Source organism: Sphaeramia orbicularis, chromosome 12 (genome assembly GCF_902148855.1).
Source record: "Sphaeramia orbicularis chromosome 12, fSphaOr1.1, whole genome shotgun sequence".
In the NCBI taxonomy this organism is placed as follows: domain Eukaryota; kingdom Metazoa; phylum Chordata; class Actinopteri; order Kurtiformes; family Apogonidae; genus Sphaeramia; species Sphaeramia orbicularis.
Window position 1 is genome coordinate 77930999 of NC_043968.1, and position 20935 is coordinate 77951933.

General features: G+C 38.6%; 1 protein-coding gene across 1 annotated transcript in view; it reads right to left on the bottom strand.

Annotated features, from left to right (window-relative positions):
* The window catches only part of wdr70 (WD repeat domain 70), a 115434-nt gene that overhangs the window by 90466 nt on the left and 4033 nt on the right, over nucleotides 1-20935 (bottom strand). Inside the window, exons 5-9 of the mRNA XM_030149186.1 lie at nucleotides 19438-19666; nucleotides 18958-19017; nucleotides 15529-15662; nucleotides 12230-12383; nucleotides 1766-1842 (exon numbers count right to left, since the gene is read on the bottom strand). Of these exons, the coding sequence (XP_030005046.1) occupies nucleotides 1766-1842; nucleotides 12230-12383; nucleotides 15529-15662; nucleotides 18958-19017; nucleotides 19438-19666 (654 nt within the window). The remainder of the gene's footprint in view (nucleotides 1-1765; nucleotides 1843-12229; nucleotides 12384-15528; nucleotides 15663-18957; nucleotides 19018-19437; nucleotides 19667-20935) is intronic.

Here is a 20935-nt window from a genome sequence, read left to right on the forward strand (position 1 = left end):
TTCCTCATGCCATTCTTTAACAATTCTAGCTGTATGGATTGGGGCATTATCATCTTGAGGTGAAGATGTTTCCATTATTTTGTCCAACCCCTGTATACTGGTAGTGAAAAGGTAGTGTGTGTGTGTGTGTGTGTGTGTGTGTGTATGTGTGTGTATTTGTTTATTTATTTATTTATTTATTTATTTATTAGGGATGCATGATAATTGTTATCTTCCAACTGATACTGATAACTTCCTGCTTCTGGTAACTGATACCAAAACCAACGACTGATAGTTCTCATTCTTCCAGTTCTTTTCTTCTTCTTTCCAGTCAGTATTAAACTCTGTTAATAGTCCAATAAAAGCTTCTACAGAACGTAAAGCCTCTGTCTGCTTCAAATAGTCCAAGGGTTTTCACTTCATTCTATTTATGTCACAGACAGAATTTGGTGATGATCGACCGCTGTTTTCACACATTCAGCTCCGTTCAGCTTTTTCTCTATAATGTGTCCATATGGAGAGGACAAGATCCATTAAACTGCGGGTGGGATTTTAGCAGAGGTGAAAGTGGGCGTGGCTACAGATGTCCACACCTACTTTGGTGCTGATTGGTCACTGTTCTGGGGCATTAAGCTACGATCAGCTGTTTGGACGTTCAACGTTTTCAAATGTCCCTCTTCTTCTGCTGCTGTCGGACCAAAACAACCGCTGGGTCTGGCAGCTGTAGCAGAGAGTAAGGAACCCTTTGACTGACAAACAATGGTCTGATTTCTACAGGGTGTCCCATAAGTCTCCATATATAGGAAAAATAAACGTTTCTTGACATAAACCATTTTTATTTATATAATATGCTCTATATGACTGCCATTTTGTCGGGAACACATTTCAATGCGTGTCCTCCACTGCTGAAGAACTATAAAGAAGAAATATAAAGAAATACATGTTAGAACCATATATGTATGGAATGTATTATGTCTCCTATGTATGGAGACTTATGGGACACCCTGTATTTCTTTTTTCTTCTTCTTCTTCTTCTTCTTCTTCTTCTTCTACTTCTTCTTCGCAACAACGTGCACTGTGTACTGGTGAAATGCGCCAAATCTAAGCAATTTAGATTTATTATTATGGGCTGTATCTATCAGTGAAAACTTTAATTATCGGAATTATCTGAATGACGCCATTTTTTTTTCAAAATCGGGCTGATAATTATTGTGCATCGCTAATACATATATACATACATAACATTGTGCACAATTATTAGGCAAGTTGTATTTTGAGGAATAATTTTATTATTTAACAACTACAGCGCAAAACTGTATTGGAAAGACCTTTTTGTGCAACTAGAGTCACATGAAGAAAAAAAATGTATGTTGATGGATGTTAGAACAAGAGAAGAAGAGTTTAACCCAAACATGTGTGAATATGTGTGGACACACCAGGAAACCCAGTCATTTTAGAATTTAGTAGGAGATAGAGGGGGAACGAGCATTCTAGATTCCAAACAACACAGATTTATGTTCATGTTTATGGAATGACTTCTACTGACATCTACCAGAATAAAGAAACTAATCAGCACATTTGGGATGAATGGACAAACCAACATTACACACTTCTGTTTTGAACACATTTAGGAAATATGGGTAAAGTTTAGCTCAGATGGATGATGGAAAAGAGACTAGTGTTGTATAAAAATATTTTAAATGGATGCATGTACTTGAAAGCAGCTACAAATAAGCCATGGGAGAAGTAATATATCTTGCCCGCAGTTCACTTGCTTAAAACTCACCCATCGTTGGAGCAGGTCATAAACTCCTCTTTAATTTTGGGATGCCAGCAACCAGAATTCAGCATGGCCGTGTGCCCCTAAAAAGAGCAGAAAGTGAAAATGAGCAAACAACACACTTAACAACACACTGGTTCATTACTGACAACAACGTGTGTGGCTTCAAGGTGCACTGAGTTACAGCACACACCTGGGAATGATTTCATTTAATGTGGATCCATTTGACAAAGGGGAGTTTTGATATTTAGTAAACAGCTGTGGCAGGTGCCAACAATTAGAGGTAGTAGAAATCGAAATCTAAAGTCCACATAGTGTAGCACAGGTGTGGCAAAATGAACTCGGTGTAGACATTAATGAAGAACGGGACATAATCTGGAACCATACTAAAAAACTCTTGGTGTGTAACTGCTCAAGGCTGTTGCAATTCAAAATTCTGCACTGTGTGCAAATGTCTCCTGATAAAAGACACCAGATGAATCACCAACTTTCACCTCTCTTTGAAGTGCAGGACTACTATAGCACAGGTGTCAAACATGCGGCCCAGGGGCCAAAACTAGCCCGCCAAAGGTTCTAATCCGGTCCGCAGGATGAATCTGCAAAGTGCAAGTTAGGGCATCAAACTCAAAAATAATACCATAACTAGAAGCACTCGGAGAGCGCAGACCTCTGCCAAGGCTGATCAGTGGCCCCCCCCGTGGGCCCCCCGACGCCAAGGAGGTTATGTTTTTGCCAGGGTTTGTTTGTTTGTTTGTCTGTCTCTCTGTCTGTTTGTCTGTCCGTTAGTGTGCAACATAACTCAAAAAGTTATGGACAGATTTTGATGAAATTTTCAGGGTTTGTTGGAAATGGGCCCCCCCGTGGGCCCCCCCACCCCCGATCACCACCAAAATTTAATCATTTCTTCCTTATCCCATTTCCAACAAACCCTGAAAATTTCATCAAAATCTGTCCATAACTTTTTGAGTTATGTTGCACACTAACGGACAGACAAACAGACAGACAGACAGACAGACAAACAAACCCTGGCAAAAACATAACCTCCTTGGCGGAGGTAATAACCTACAAATAATGACAACACCAATTTTTTCTCTTTGATTTAGTGCAAAAAACATTAAATTATGAAAATGTTTACATTAACAAACTATCCTTTAACAATAAAATGTGAATAACCTGAACAAATATGAACAACCTGAAATGTCTAAAGAAAATTAAGTGCAATTTTAACAATATTCTGTCTGTTACTAAATGTTTTGTGCCTTTGTAGATCTGATCTGTACTGCATATGTATAAATGGTAAGTTGAAGCATAATATTGATAAAATTATACTTATATTTCTTAATAAATTTCATTTTTTTCAGGTTATTCACAACCTTTTAGTTTGGATAGTTTATAAACGTCAATATTGGCATAACTGAACGTTATTTTTTGCACTAAAACAATTTGGAGTTGTCATTACTTATTGGCTATCATGCTATTATTGGACTGGTCCGGCCCACTTCAGATTAAATTGGGCTGAATGTGGCCCCCGGAAGAAAATGAGTTTGACACCCCTGTACGATAGGAACCTATACACACTGTGGTTCCAACCTTTTTTGGCTCCTGACCCCATTTTAACATCACACATTTCTGGCAACCCCAAACATTTTTTTTTTTGGGCTAAAATTAATTTGTTTTTGATCATGTAATAGTTTGCTATACTATGTTTCAAATCCAGGGTAATTTTAGAGAACATTTAGTCTATATAATATATATTATTCTGGAAGGAAGCAGAAAAGCCAAGTGTAGATTACTGCACAAAGGGAGAATTTAATTTTCCTTGGTCAGGATATGTACAGTCAGTCCAGCTTGGATTTACGAGACTGACAATTAATACTGAACAAACAATAACTCAAACTTTGAATTATGAAAGAGCTGCAGCATCTGAAACTGACCATAATGAACATTTGACGGATAAAAAGTACCACAGTGCTTCAGTTTCACACTCACAGTTTGTCTGTTATGGATTGGGATTGGCTCTGTCAACTCAACACAGATTTTTTATTTGTAAATTGTTTTTTTTTTTTTTTTTTTTATCAATTACTAGAAATTTCAGGCGACCCCATTTGAATTCCAGGCGACCCCACATGGGGTCCCGACCCCAAGGTTGAAAAAAACTGGTTTACACACTGTGTCTGCTCATGTCTACAAATTAAATCCTACTGGGTAGATATTTTACAGGACATGGAAAAGATTCTTGGAGTATCTTTGAAACTGGACCCTTTATCTCTGCTCTTGGGACGTCCAAGTCAGGACATTATCGACACCAGCTTGAAAAGACTTTATGATATCGTCACATATGCTACAAGGAAACATACGTTCATGTCTTGGATAAATGACAAACATCCCACTAAAACAACTTGCCATCAAATCCTTATGGAAAGCTTTTATGGAATATTTGACCTGTTCACTTCATTCCTCAAAGGGACAGTTTATGAGAATTTGGACTCCATACCTTGGTTTCATTACCTCATCAGTCACTTCTACATTTTCAGACCTCTTCAATGACTGAATATCTTTAGTTCCTGTTCTCAGTCAGATCACTACTGATCTCACCTGTTACTGATTGACTGCCTGATCTGTGTTTTATCCACACTATAAGTCCATACTGTGGACTATTTGCTTTATCTTGGATTAGTCTACCCTTTTTTTTCTTACTCTGCTTATCTTCCAACAGCTTTATATTTTTATTTTCATATAGACCAGGTGTTGTGTGTACATTGTGGGTTGTGTGTGTGTACATTTGTTGTTGTAAAAATGTAATAAAATCTAATAAAGATTAGGGGTGTGTACTGGCAAGAATCGATACAAATCATAATACTAGGATCATGATACGATATATATCATGATACTGTTAAAAAGGCCTTTTTTTTTATTATTATTGCCTGGAAGAATTGAATTACACCAGAAATATGCACAAATACTCAACACATTTTTATTTGATCAGAACAGGATCTAATGCTGTAACACAAAATGTTCCTGTGTTAAAACTAAAATTGTTTTACAGACAATACAGTTTAAGATCCTGTTCACATGTTCATATTCGATTAGTTCATAATTCATTCATCATCTGAACCCGCTTTATCCTCACTAGGGTCACGGGGGTCGCTTGGAGCCTATCCCAGCTACATAGGGGCGAAGGCGGGGTACACCCTGGACATTTCACCAGTTCATCACAGGTTCGTAATTAACATCATAACATTATTTTTGTGCAATCCCAAAAAAGGAACAAACATCTGCCTCTCAGACAGTAAAAAGATACTTTTAGGATGCTTCAAATTACCATTATTTAATAAAACAGTGTTAAATAATAATATATAAGATATAAACAATAAAGAAAAACAAAAAACAAAAATGAACCTCCTCCATATCTGCAGTCGAATAAATACCTAAAAATATCGATGCAGTACTTTTTAATATCGATTGTCATACCTGCTGCCAGACGCTAGTCTGGTTTTGTCTGTCTTTTATGTTTTGTTTGTCATTTCCTGTTTTATTTTGTTAAGTTTTCCCTCATGTGTCTTGTCTGTCGTCTTTACTTCCTGTTCCCCGTTCATCCTGACCTCTGTCCTGATTACCTGTCTCCGCCCTGATTTGCTCCACCTGTGTCTAGTTGTCTTCCCTCCCTTTTGTGTACTTAAACCCTGTCTCTTCCCCTAGTCAGACGCCAGTTTGTAACTCTTGTAGTTCTTACCAGCGTCTTGACCTCATTTGTTCGTTTTGTCTGCCTGTTGTGACCCCTTTTGGATTCCTCGGTTTTTTGCCTTCTGCCTGCTCCCTGTCGGTTTTTGTCTGCCTCATTGGATTTCCTGGTTTCGATCTTCTCGGCCTGACTTTCTGGTACGTGAGTATTTGTCTAGCCCTTATGTCCTGTTGCCTGAGTGATAGCCTGCCTGTGCATGACCTGTTTCCGTCCCTGACCTCCCTTTGCTTTTCCCCAGTCGGGAAAAATACCCCAAACACCGCTCGGGGAGACGGGCTGCCGCCCTCGAACCGGAGGACGAATCAGAGGAGGATATCTCCAACCTTTATCCTCAAGATTCTGTCATTATTATTATTCTTTCACCTTTGTGTGAATAATAAATCTTTTGAACCTTATTTTTGTGTCCGAGTTACTGCATTTGGATTCAGTGTTTGTACTAGCCGCATTACAATCGATACAGTATTGTGAAATGAATATTGCAGAACCGATATTTTCTAACACCCCTAATAAAGATAATTGAAAAAAAACAAAATCTAAAGTCCAGGTGGTCACTGAGACCAGCTGACTTCTGTAGCCTTCATCATATCTTGACCATGACCTAAAAACTGAGCCAGTGAAATGAGAAGCACTGCAGGAACGTGTTGGTCCCAGTCCCAAACACAGAGCTCCCTGCAGACGGACTTTAAACCGTCACCTCTGCTGAAGCAGTTCTGCAGAGAACGACAGGAAACAAACAACTTTAAAGTGACACAGACCCAGTGAGAGGCCATTCCGGCTGCCAGGTCAGAGAGGAAACACTTAAGTGCGCTGCAAAGACACTCCGAACATGACATACCACTATTTGACAGGATGTTCATGACAGGGCAGCGTTACGGAGCAGACATTGACCAAACGGCATCGCTATGTGTGGATCAGACAAACAGGCCTGTCTTTACACCGTACTTAATGCACACCACTTCAGTAATCGATAAAAGTTTAACAACTTAAGGGGATTCATGACAAATTACTTGGTTGTTAAATTGAACGGCAACACTAACTTGTTACTATATCATACGTTCAAAGCTAAAAGGGTCTGTGAATGAATAACTGCTCCCCTGCTCAGGAGACTACGTTCTAAACCAGGGGCCACATTCAGCCCAATTTGATCTCAAGTGGGTCGGACCAGTAAAACAACAGCATAACATTTGATTTGATTTGATTTAGTGATTTATTCTAAACATGAGATGAAATTTAACCTTTATGCCAACAAGCCAAACATGCATAATGATACAAATATCAACAATCATAACAATCTTAGACAGAAGGACAGTACAATAGTTTTTGTAATTACATTTACCTGAAAAGGGGCGGGACAAAGTAGGGGTGTAAGAAAATATCAGTTCGGCAGAAGTAAAGCTTATTAATGCCACCTATTTTACAGCTTAAGATACACAATACATGGGGTCAAGTTGAAAGAAAAAAAATAAAAATTATATATATATATATATGTATATGTATATATACACTTTTATTCCAATTACAGCCATAACTCTCAAATACAGATGCATATAATGTTTTTTTTTTAAAACATAACAGGAAATGCATTGCTTAAGTTTTAAATGAGCACTATTCCACAACTGAACCCTTTAAATGATGGAAATTAGCTCCTCTGCTAAATCTGCTGCACACATCTTGTTCTTTGTAACTAATGCCAATACACACTGTCCTGGAACTAAATAAATAAAAACTAAATACTAAAAGAAATACATCTTCTTATAAGCTTATTTTTTTTTAGTTTATTTTAATGTTAAATGAAAAAACCTGCTTTGAAAGTCAAAGGACCAGAATGTACAAATATTTCTTCTAAAATGGAGTCAAAATTACTACTTTGTTACTTCCCACTTCTGTTTTTTATTGCGGATAACTAAAGCAGACTCCGGTGTCTGTATGTTTTGACATTGTTTACCAGGGCTGAAGAAATGAGTCCATTAATAGATCTGTGTACTGTTTATTTGACAACAATTACTTTGGAATGCTAGTCAAATTGTTGTTTATTTAGATTTCAGTCACGTTGTCAACAGGCAACATCGGCTTCATCTAATGATGCCTTATATAAATGGAATTAACAACACATCAAAATGAGAAAGAAGCATTAATTTCAGAAGCGCCTCTACACACAGTAGGATGAATCTACATCCAAGTACGTGACAGCCAGGACCATGACAGTAGGCTGGAAGGCATGCTCATTGAACCAAACTCCTGCACCAGCTCCAGATGGAACAGGAGAAGAATGTCATCCAGGAAAACACCACTGGCAATCAATGGGCCTTCACTTGTTCAAGTCAGTCACATGGCAGCTATAAACCATGTCTAAATGCACTGCAGCTGGCACAGATGGTCACTGACCACCAGTACAGCTCTGTTAAACACACTTAAACCCAAACATGGACACTTAATCTGGGTCTTCCTTTGTAGATCCAGGTACAACCAAGAGCTGAACCACGACAGCATGTGGCGCTCCTCTCCCCCAGAGACTGGTCCTCCAACACAAACCATTACCCTCACATACAAATACACTCCAGCTCACAGCTACACATTGATGCCATTAAACGCTGGCTGAGTTCATGACCAGCGCAGCAGAACACAGCATCCTGCCGCTGTTTACAACCACTTTACAAACAGTTACTCTTGGGCAGGCTGTTGTTGGTATAGAAATGAAATCACAAAGATATCTGCATAATCCTTCTGGATACGTCCACTTTATTACAACTTGGGCTTTATTTTTAATAGATGTTGGAATCTTACCCAGTGATTTTCAAGAAATTTGATCCCTGTTCTGAGTCTCCAACCACACACACAATACAAAAGAGGCTGAGATAGGGCTGCGTGATTAATCAATTTTAAATCAAAATCAGGTTTTTTAATTAGGACGATTTTTAAAAAAGGGAAATCGTCACATTAATTTCATCTCTCTTGTGCCTCCGGGCTGCACGCCTGTGGCCTACCGTAGGCTCCTCCTCCTATCTGTGACAGCAGTCTTTCACAGAAGTCTATGTGATGACCACAGACGTTAAATCTGTGATAGGCCTGCAGTAGTGGTACCAATGTAAGCCATGGTTTCACACACGGATCCCCCAATTCAAATATAACTGCATGCGGATTCATATTACATGGTGCATGCACGCATACACGACTGATGCCTGTCACTGACTTACACTGGTATCACTTCTGTGTGCCCATCGCGTGATACCATCACAGATTTGAGGTAGGGAACAGTGCCTTGCGTTGCGGGCTGCTCACAAAAATGACATGCTGACTTCTTTTGTGTTTTGTAGTTTTACTCAAAAATTGCAATCGAAATAAAAAATCAAGTTTTTAGAGGAAAAAAAATAGGATTTTATTTTCGGCCAAAATTGTGCAGCCCTAGGCTCAGATGGGCATGACAAGAGTCTAACAGTCCAGGTGTCCATGTGAGACAGCTGTAGTTCAGACATCTACACAGGTTCTACAAGGGTTAGTTTGACTTTGTGTTGAGAAAATGTCACCTCTGTAACTTCCCAGTTTGGCATGGATGGATGGATGGATGGATAGGTAGATAGACAGACAGACAGACAGACAGACAGACAGACAGACAGACAGACAGACAGACAGACAGACAGACAGACAGACAGACAGACAGACAGACAGACAGACAGACAGACAGACAGACAGACAGACAGACAGACAGACAGACAGACAGACAGATAGATAGATAGATAGATAGATAGATAGATAGATAGATAGATAGATAGATAGATAGATAGATAGATAGATAGATAGATAGATAGATAGATAAGTCAGTCAGTCAGTCTAAATATGTATCTGTTTACATTTATACACCTTCCTTCTGTAGTTGTCTCCTATGGGTCATTATCCAAACACTACATATAAATCATACATGACTATGAAAGTGGGAGGAGAAATTGCCTTTTCAAGGTTCCATGTTGATCCATGCAGTAGGAATACAACCATCAATACTGGCTGCTGTCAGACAGATTTTCAACCCTAACCCTACTAGTCTGTAAATGCATGTGATTGGTCGAAGTACAGTACAGGCCAAAAGTTTGGACACACCTTCTCATTCTTCGCATTTTCTTTATTTTCATGACTATTTTCATTGTAGAGCCTCACTGAAGGCATCAAAACTATGAATGAACACATGTGGAATTATGTACTTAACAAAAAAGTGTGAAATAACTGAAAACATCTCTTATATTCTAGTTTCTTCAAAGTAGCCACCCTTAGCTCTGATGACTGCTTTGCACACTCTTGGCATTCTCTTGATGAGCTTCCAGAGGTAGTCACCTGAAATGGTTTTCACTTCATAGCTGTGCCTTGTCAGGGTTACTTCGTGGAATTTCTTGCCTTATTGATGGGGTTGGGACCATCAGTTGTGTTGTGCAGAAGTCAGGTTGATGCACAGCTGACAGCCCTATTGGACAACTGTTAGAATGCATATTATGGCGAGAACCAATCAGCTAAGTAAAGACAAACGAGTGGCCATCATTACTTTAAGAAATGAAGGTCAGTCAGTCTAGAAAATTTAAAAAACTTTGAATGTGTCCCCAAGTGCAGTCGCAAAAACCATCAAGCGCTCCAACGAAACTGGCTCACATGAGGACCGCCCCAGGAAAGGAAGACCAAGAGTCACCTCTGATGCTGAAGATAAGTTCATGCGAGTCACCAGCCTCAGAAATCGCAAATTAACAGCAGCTCAGATTAGAGATCAGATGAATACCACACAGAGCTCTAGCAGCAGACACATCTCTACAACAACTGTTAAGAGGAGACTGCGTGAATCAGGCCTTCATGGTCAAATAGCTGCTAGGAAACCACTGCTAAGGAGAGGCAACAAACAGAAGAGATTTATTTGGGCCAAGAAACACAAGGAATGGACATTAGACCAGTGGAAATCTGTGCTTTGGTCTAATGAGTCCAAATTTCAGATCTTTGGATCCAACCGTCATGTCTTTGTGCGATGCAGAAAAGGTGAACGGATGGATGCTACATGCCTGGTTCCCACCGTGAAGCATGGAGGGGGAGGTGTGATGGTGTGGGGGTGCTTTGCTGGTGACGCTGTTGGGGATTTATTCAAGATTAAAGGCAACCTGAATCAGCATGGCTACCACAGCATCCTGCAGTGACATGCCATTCCATCCGGTCTGCGTTTAGTTGGACCATCATTTATTTTTCAACAGGACAATGACCCCAAACACACCTCCAGGCTGTGTGAGGGATATCTGACCAAGAAGGAGAGTGATGGAGTGCTGCACCAGATGACCTGGCCTCCACAGTCACCAGACTTGAACCCAACCGAGATGGTTTGGTTGAGCTGGACCGCAGAGTGAAGGCAAAAGGACCAACAAGTGCTAAGCATCTCTGGGAACTTCTTCAAGACTGTTGGGAAACCCTTTCAGGTGACTACCTCTGGAAGCTCATCAAGAGAATGCCAAGAGTGTGCAAGGCAGTCATCAGAGCTAAGGGTGGCTACTTTGAAGAGACTAGAATATAAGATATGTTTTCAGTTATTTCACACTTTTTTGTTAAGTACATAATTCCACGTGTTCATTCATAGTTTTGATGCCTTCAGTGAGGATCTACAATGAAAATAGTCATGAAAATAAAGAAAATGCGAAGAATGAGAAGGTGTGTCCAAACTTTTGGCCTGTACTGTATGTGTCACAGGGCAGATTTTCCACAGTCTGACAAACAAATGAAACTTCCATAGGATGGTGCACTTGACGGAGGCCTTTTCTACTATAACTGACACTGGAAATAATAGAGAAAAAAAAAAAAAAGTCATGTCCTACTTTTTCACACTTTATAGCGTGGTACTAGTGGTTTTTCCTTTCCCCAACTTTCAGAAACTTGTATTTGAGGGGGTACGATGTTTGTTGCCTGCACCAGAACCGGAACTGGGCCCAGATGATGGCCCGGCGTTCACTCTGCCGCTAGATTCACAAGTGCCGCTAAGCAGCGTATCAAATGAATCACATGCTGTGGACAAATGTTGAACATATTGGAGGGATTCCACCCTTTTGAAGAAATGGAAGCTTTGACAGTGTTACAAGTGGCCCTGGTGTCGTTTTTTTAGACTGTTTCTGCCTCAACACCATGTTGGCTACATTCTGACCAAAACAAAGCAGCATACGCGTGACGTCATCGCGCATAGGCGGAAGGCGGAATCGATAAGCAGAATCGTTAAGCAGGCAGGCAAACGATTCCAAGGAATCAAACTACTGGGATCCGGTTCTCAGAAAGAACCAGTTCTCGATTCCCATCCCTAGTAGCAGCACTTTGTTCCAGTCAGTCTCATGACAACGACAATAAAGCACATTTACAAAAGGAACTAACAACTGGAATGGAATTATTAAGGACTCATATTGGTACTCGGTATCAGCAAGTACTCAAATGTAAGTACTTGTACTCAGTCTGGAAAAAAGTGGAATCGGCGCATCCTTATTTGCCATCGAACCAAACTGCATCAGTAGATAAATGGTTGTGATTCGACACTGACACTCTAGTCTGAACGGTAGCAGGACCAGGCTGATCTGCCAGAGAATGTATCTGCTTCTCAGGTTATTTAACTTGTTTCCACCCTGTCTGATGATCCAACTGTGCATATTTTAGCTGCGTTGGACTTAACATGTCCAACATCAACATTGAAGTGACATTCACAGTTGGATATGGTACATGAGCGTTCCACTTACCTTTGTGTTGGCCATATCCACGATGTACTGATCTCCTTTCACACACTCCATCACATTAAATCCATCACGGTCCAATACTTTGGCTTGTGAGTTCCCCGAAATCACCAGGATGACATCCCCAGTTATACTATACTGCAGAGACTTGATTTGATGGCTGCACATATGGAGGAAAAAGGAGATTAAAGAGACACAGTTAGTTAGTATTTTAGCCCAGCTGACAGGATCTGATCAATAGCGCTGCCCCTGTCTGTAAGCCATGTGTGAGCTGTGATTGTACCGCACATCTGCACCAAAACACTGTTACATAAGACGCTTTTAATGTTTCAAAGGGTTCAGCGACAAAAACAAACAGCAGATACAAGTAACTATAGGAAACAAAACAACACAACATCTGATTGGTCCGATTAATCTAAACCAGACACATATGAAAAAACTGGAACCCAAACACTGAGCAGGACGACATCTGACAAACTAAAGACACACTTTACACACAAAAAATGGTGGCATGCACTGAATTCAAAAACAAAAAACATGCACGTTTTTAAATGTTACAGACACGGATGCATGCATGAAATAATGACATAAAAAGAAAGCACTCAGAGCATAAGGCTGTGCCGGCAGCTCTGTTCATCTGCACAGCTCCAGTAGTGATGCATGAATCAGGCAGACGGGGTCATAAAAAACAATATTCTAATTAATAGTGGATGTGTCGCAGGTGGGTGGCAGAGTACAACATGAATGGGGAACATATTCATTAGGGCTGCCTTTTTAAAGCATTTTTACAGAACGTCAATCAGAGGTTTACGAGGCGCATTTGAACAGCTCATTAAATGCTCAGCAGCAGCGGTGTCAGCTCAGTGTGTAATAGATGTGTGTCATCATGTGGACGGTCTGCCCTTCACACAAATATGCATTCAGCTTCAGTTTGACCCTCTGTGTTTTGAACACAGCCTCTGACCAGGCCTGCAACTCAACACTATCCTCTCTGTTGATTGTCATTGTTCACTTGATTATTCTCTATATTAATAATTATTTGGTTTATAAAGTGCCAGAAAATGGTGAAAAACTATCTCCTAAATCTAAAGATGTCATTCTCAAATACTTTGTTTCGTCACAATCCAAAGATATTCAGTTTATGGTCACACCATAAATGTATTCACTGCTGTGAAACTATGAGTAGGAACACTGTCAGATTTTTAGCTGATATGTCTATTATCAAGGCTAGACAAACACTGGAGCGATCACCCACTTCGTTACGACTACAAAGTGACTGATGTGTCTTGAGACTAATTTTGTGGTGTATAGGTTTCAGCCTTCATGCCGTATTTTTGTATTGTATATTGCATACTATTAAAAAAAGTTTTCACTTAATTTAATAGTGAACAAATTACTTAATTTTTTTTCACTCATGTTCTGGAGATGAGGTTTGAGTTAATTCTCTTTTCTTGTGTCAACGTCAGAAAGTGTTGGAGCGGCATACATCAAAACATAGGTGTGTCCTGAGACATGGTGAGACAGAACAGACACTTCTACTGTGATCCAGTTCAAGTATTGAAATGTGCAAATGCTTTAGTTTTTATTTTACGCTATGGAAGACCATATAAATAAATAAATAAATAAATAAATAAAGGGTTTGTACACATTTTTTGAGGTCAAATTTTAAAGCTCATTTTCACATTTTTCCAGCACAGAACCTTATTGCTGGAGTAAAATACATACCTAGGCCTACATCAATACATATACTCTTTTTTTCACTTTTTATCCCAATAATGTACATTGTATTATGCTATAAACATCTAAAATTATGTTTCATTATAGCAAAAAGTTTAGAAATGAAAGGAAAACACAAAGTTTTATCCAAAAAAAGGGAAGCCACTTGGTGTTCTTCAGACACACTGGCACTAAGACAAAGATTAAAATAAAAATGTACGTGGAGTCTACCTGAAAACACCTGGGAATTTTCTTTTTTGACATTAAGTTTTTTTTTTTTTTTTAATGTTTCACCTCTGTAAGTAGCTTTGGCTGGACATCTGATCTGGCGGAGTTAATATGAAAAATAAATAAATACATCACATCGCAGAGTTGGAATTCCAAGCACTTTCAAGCACTTCAACTAAAATTCAAGCACTTTCAGACCTGGAAAACACAACCCTGAATTTCAAGCATTTTAAAGGATTTCAAGCACCGTACGAACCCTGATATACATTTTATAAACACACACATTAAAAAAAAAAAAAAAAAAAAAAAAAAAATATATATATATATATATATATATATATATATATATATATATATATATATATATATATATATATATATATATACATACATACATATATATATTCTAATTAGCCACTGGTACCATGTTGAAACTGTACATGTACTGTTCATGTTCAATTTGTGTTTGTGACCTTGACGTTTGATGTAGAATATGTTTTGATATGTTATGTTAGGTATGATATGGTATTATACAGAAAAATTCAATCATCTATGGTCCTCGTCATTAGCACTCAAGAGAAAAATTAATTTAAAAATCTGGATTTTTTTTCTAAAATTATGGATGCCAGACTACAACAGACAAACAATGGTACAAAAATGAGCTCCCTGGGAGGTAATTAAAGCTTTTCATAAAGTTTTTTGTGTTCACAGTCAATCATTGTACAACAATCTGGACCACCAGAGTGAGATTAGGTCATTATCAGCAAAGCAAAGCAAAGCGAAGCAGGCAGTTAATGGGAAACCAGCATCTCTGTGTATAAAAGGAAAAAACTTTTATTGCTGAAATGAAAGTGAGGCAGGCTTTGCCGACTTCAAAGCTCTAAATGCTCAGTCTACTCATTGTTTCAGTCTGTCAGAAAACAGGAAAAAGTCTATATGAAGCCTAGCTTGTCAGGACACACAACAGGCTTCTGGGTTGTACTGTAATCAAATCAAATGTAGCGTAGGTTTGTGTTAATAAGGGGAATCCTGCTCCAGCTCAGCCCACTGGTTCCCAAAAGCAAAGAGGAATTTAATCTTTGATGATAGCTTCAGTGAAACAGAATAAACACCAGCGGACACAAACAGACGCGTATCTGGACCATCTGCTTCTGACAGGCTCATTTTGAATGAAAAGAGAGGACATCCCAGAGTTAACATGAAGCTAAATTAAGCACAACAATGTGAGTGTGTGTTTGTGTGCGACTGAATTCTCTGGCTCACATCGATGAAGCGAATGCACTAAATGTTTGCATGAAACTAATTAAGCACATGTTACACAACTGTGCTGATGTGCGGCTGGTCCTCAGGCGCCCACTCACCACTCGCAGGGCTGCAGGGACCTGAACGCCTGCAGAGCCTGGTCCATCCCAGCAAAGTCCCAGAACCGCACATCGAAGTCATATCCACCGGTCACAAGGCGGGCTCCGGAGGGGTCTAAGCCCAGAGCAGACACCTGAGGAGACACAGAAAGGCTCACCATGATGCTACTGCCTCTGCACATCTACAACAGCGGAGTTTCTTCCTTTAAGAGGCAGCAAAAATAAATAGAATATTCAGTGTTTGATCTTGTGCAATTATCAAACCATCCAAACTGTTCAGTCAGCGCTGGATCTGTGGAACAAATCAGTTCCATACAGAACACGCTGAAAGCCCAAAACAAAAAGGTGCCCCTTTTGTTTCTGATTACAACAATGTAAATACTTGTGGTTGGCACTAAAACGATGCACAAATTTAACTCAACTCACATTTTCACTGCCAACACTGTGGAGTTGATTACAAGCTACTCATGACAAATATAAGCCTTCTTACTTTTACAGAGAACATTATGAAATGACCACCTCAGTCAACTTTTGTGCCTCAGATGGGTTCGTACACATTCTTCAAGGTCAAATTCAAACCCTTTTTAAGAACTTTTAAGGATAATTTTCACCTTATTACTGGAGTTCAATCCATATCTACAGGAATACATATACTCAGGATTATCTCTTTCACTTTTTTAGCTCAATGACATACATTGTTTTATGTATAAACATCTAAAATTATGTTTCATAAGAGCAAAAGGTTTAGAAATTAAAGTGGAACACAAAGTTTTGTCCAAAAAAGGGAAGTGACTTGGCGTTCTTCAAACACACTCACACCAAGACAAAGATTAAACTAAAAATGTACCTGGAGTCAACCTGAGAACACCTGGGAATCTTTTTTTTTTTTGACATAAAGTTTTATTTTTCTGTAAAGTATCTATGGTTTGGCATCTAACCTGACAGAGTTGATATGAAAAATAAATAAATAAATCACATCACAGAGTTAGAATTTCAAGTACTTTCAAGCACTTTTCAGACCTTGAAAACACAACATTGAAATTCAAGCATTTTCAAGGATTTCCAGCACTGGGATTTACTGGAAAACTATTTTCACATGTCATTCATTGACGCTGATTTGCTTTTTCTTCTTGACTGCTGATGTTCTTGTCTGTCTAAACTGTAGAAGAGCTGCAATAAATGGTTCTATTCAGTCACACCAAGACAACAGCATTAATAACAAAAGCAGAAGAAAAACAAGTGAAAAACTAGGCGGGGCTTTCTAATACCCCTGCCTTGTCGTACAACACTTTGCCTCTCCTGCTCACTGATACCCTGCCCACCCAGTGATTCAGTCTGAATGTTCAATCAGTCAATCAAATTTTACTTATATTGCACTAAATCATAACAAGTTACCTCATGACACTATAGAGCTGGAATAAACTAGATTGTCAAACCAATTTACAGAAACTAACAGGACCCTCCAGGAGGATTTTAAATTAAAGATAATTGTGATTACATTAAACGAAATGACCGTCCTTCATGACAAACTTTATTCTGGCCAAGTCTTAACTTTCACTCGGACAGGCCTTTGTCTGTCCAATCAAGATAAGATAAGATCAGATACTTTATTGTCATTATAGAGAATGTACAGTGAAATTCAGGTGCACTATCAGGATACGGACTCATAAAATAGCAATAGTAATAAATAGTATTAATAACTATAAAATACAGATATATAATAAAAACAAAATATGCAAAATCAGGTGAATAGTCTTGGAGAAATCAAGTGGACAAAAATCTCAGATGAACAGAATTCCTGGTATTAGTATATTTTAGTATACTGGGATGTAAACAGGACTGTGCATCCCATATGTGGGTTTATTCCAGCTGGGATGTTTCAAGCAACACTGTTCTCCTTCAGATGTCAAAGGAAATACACCCTGACACCAACTCTACACTGGTATGGTGGGGTGGGGGGGCTTCTCTTGTTATACTTTTGGTCTTTTCGACCCCCCCCCCCCCCTTTTTATTTTTTCCCCATTTATTTATAATGGGTGAAATGTGTCTATGCTGACAACAGCACATGCACAGACATGATGACATCAGCTGCATCGATGCCAAAATAACCTTTAATACATGTGAGGGGCGGGGTTTGTTGTGCCTGGAACCACTTGTTTGGACTGATTTTATGTGATTAATTCACAGAAAGACCTCATTATGTTTTTTTTTAACCTTAATTTAAGTCATTAATAATGTCAGATGGAAAGAGAATATGACCAGTGCAAACGTGGTTATTTATTTTTTCAGAACAATGTTTTTTTAAAGCATTTACCACATGAATAAATGTATTATCAATCATTCATCTGAAAAAGAAGTCATGTGACAACAGCAATGGACTTCTTGACTTGTAGTGGCGTCAACATTGGACACCGGATCTGCAGCCAAAGGGACGAAGGACACTGGACATGGACCCAGAGGAACAGGAGACAGACTGGACACTGAATCCACTACTGTTCTGTCAAACAGGCTGAAAGCTTTCAACTGTCCCAAAATCAGATCAGCACCAGTATGCCGAACTGTAATGTGGAATGTTCATGGAAACACGCTTTCTTTTAAATAATCGAACTGTTACAGCTCTACATTGAGGGGCAGAGAATTTCTGACATATTGTTTTATTCCCATTTCCTTATTCTGATTTTTTTGAAGAGGTGTTTGGTTGATTAACCCTTAAAGACCCAAACGTCCACCTTTAACCTAAACCATCTACTGATCTAAACTGTTTAATACCTGTTGATCCACTAATCCTATCAATCCATGTCAATAATTGGTGTAAAATACAGTTCTTCATCTTTTCATGGTCATCAGATATGACCCATTTGGACGTTCAGAGGCTCCGTAGTTATCGTGGAAACACCGTCATCTTCTCCAACATTGATTCACCAGTAAAACCCATGGAGTTGAATCAATGACAGTGGATGGACACACTGAGTTTATGTCCAGTTAATGACAGATTGGACTGAAAAAGACACTGTTAATTCAGTTTTTGATACGAAGTTTTGATATAATAACCTTTGAATTACTGAGTTTTCATGACCATCCAAATTAAATATGGGAAAATACATAATTTACAGTGAAAAATGCAAAATGCAGTAGATAATATTAAAATAAATGATGATAAATCACTTAAGAAAGATTAAATGGAGAGAAAAATTCATTTGGGAACTGACAGAAAAGTAACACTGGGTTTTATGGGTTAAATAAGCATAAAACCAGGGAATGTATTGTTTTAATGTGTTTTTCAATCAGAATTATTCAAGTAATTTGCTTATAAAAAAGTGCTTACTTGAGCCAGTTGAAGGTGCAGTACACCTGATGGGGTTGGCCTTGTGGTGATAGACAGACAATATGAAACTAAAGTTTATATAAAGGACATGAAGGAGGACTTACCGTCTTTGTGCCGTGTTGCAGCGTGATCTCATGAGTGTCTGGAATCTTCTTCACTGGATTCTAGGCCAAAAAGTTAAAGCTTTTTAAGAAAAATGTAAAATAACGAACAGTACTGCATGTAGCTTTGGGTTAAACTGTTATTACATGGGAATTACAATTATAAGTCTGCTCCAGAATATCCCTTTAACCTAAAAAAACACGTGACAATTCAGAGGGAGAGTCCATTTATAAACTCTCAAATAATAAAATGAAAACAGCACAATTTAAAGCAGAGAATACAGATTAATTATTGTCCAGTAAAATGACATGAATTGCTGCACTTATTCATTAGGTTTTCTAGTGCTGCCATCTGGTGGTGACATCTTAAAAACAGTACAAAGTAGAGGAAGTCAAACAGGAGCTGTTTCAGACACAAAAGTAAGATTCAGATCATGAGTCTGTACAAAATGTATCAGAACCTTCATGTCATTTCAAACATACATCATCATCTTCATCCTGCGCATCCCCTTCATCATCATCATCTTCATCACTGTGAGCTGTGTTGCCTGTGTAACCGGGTGGAAGAGGGGGTCCTACGAGCTCATCATCATCATCATCATCATCATCATCTTGGTGGGCTTTGTGCTGGGGAGGCAGCGGAGGCCCAATAGTCTCAGAATTAGAGTCACTGTCACTGTCGCTGTCACTGCTGCTCTCACCCTTCTGTTGTCTGAAAAGAAAAACACACAAAAAAAGAAAGAATTGAAGGGTCTTATTATGGGATACTATTCTAGAGCAAAGTTGCCAAACATGCAGCCCGGGGGCCAAAACCGGCCCGCCTGCCAAAGGGTCCGATCCAGCCCCTGGGATGAATGCGTGAAATGGAAAAATTACACTGACGATATTAACGATCAGTGGTGTTAAAAGGAGTTTAATTCAGGTTCTGCATACAGACCAGTTAGATCTGAAGTGGGTCAGAGCACTAAAATATTATCATAATAACCTATAAATAATGACAACCACACATTTTCCCTTAATTTTAGTGTAAAAAAGTAAAATTAAATGAAAATGTTCACATTAACAAACTATACTTTTACAAAAATGTCAATAACCTGAACTAATACAGTCACAGAAAAAATTATTAGCCCACCCTTGTTTTCTTCTATTTCTTGTTCATTTTAATGCCTGGTCCAATTAAAGGTCCATTTGTTTGGACAAATATAATGATACCAACAAAAATATCTCATAGTAGTTTAATTTCAGAGCTGATATCTGTCCATTTAACATGTTTTCTTGATAATAACCAATATCATTTAAGTTCTTACATCAATATCTATGTCACTGTATTGCCAAAAACAGTGCTTTTAGACATTCCATGTTTTCTTTTCTGTTTTAGTCACATGACACACACAGGAGTTAGGACTGGATTGCATAACCATTGTTTTTGATGACTTTGGATGGTCTAAAAATTTTTTCCACGACTGCATGAACAACCTGAAATGTCCGAAGAGAAGTAAATGCAATTGTACCAATATTCTGCCTGTTTCTAAATGTTTTGTGTATTTGTATTTGTAATGTAAGTTGTAATGTACATGTATAAATGATAAACTGATAACCTGGGGCAGAATATTATTAAAATTACACTTGTTTTTCTTAAGACATTTCAAGTTGTCCCTGTTATTCAGATTTTTAAGTAAACTTTGCAGATGTAAACATTATCATGCTGATAATGCACTAATGCAGTGGTGGAGATTCACATCCTCAGTGAATAGTGTCTTAGAAATGGTGTGGTGTCAGAAACCAGTATTTTAATCAAAAGTATTTATTTGTATTCAAAAGTATTTAACCTGTATTCATTTCCATGACAGACATTATTCTTAGTGGAATGTGTAGATTGTACCAGATCAGCTGACTGTTTTCCTAGGAGAACCGCTACAAAAAGACACGTGTGCCAATGGAAAGTTTTCAGATCATGGTGGATATAAGTACGCGAGTGGAA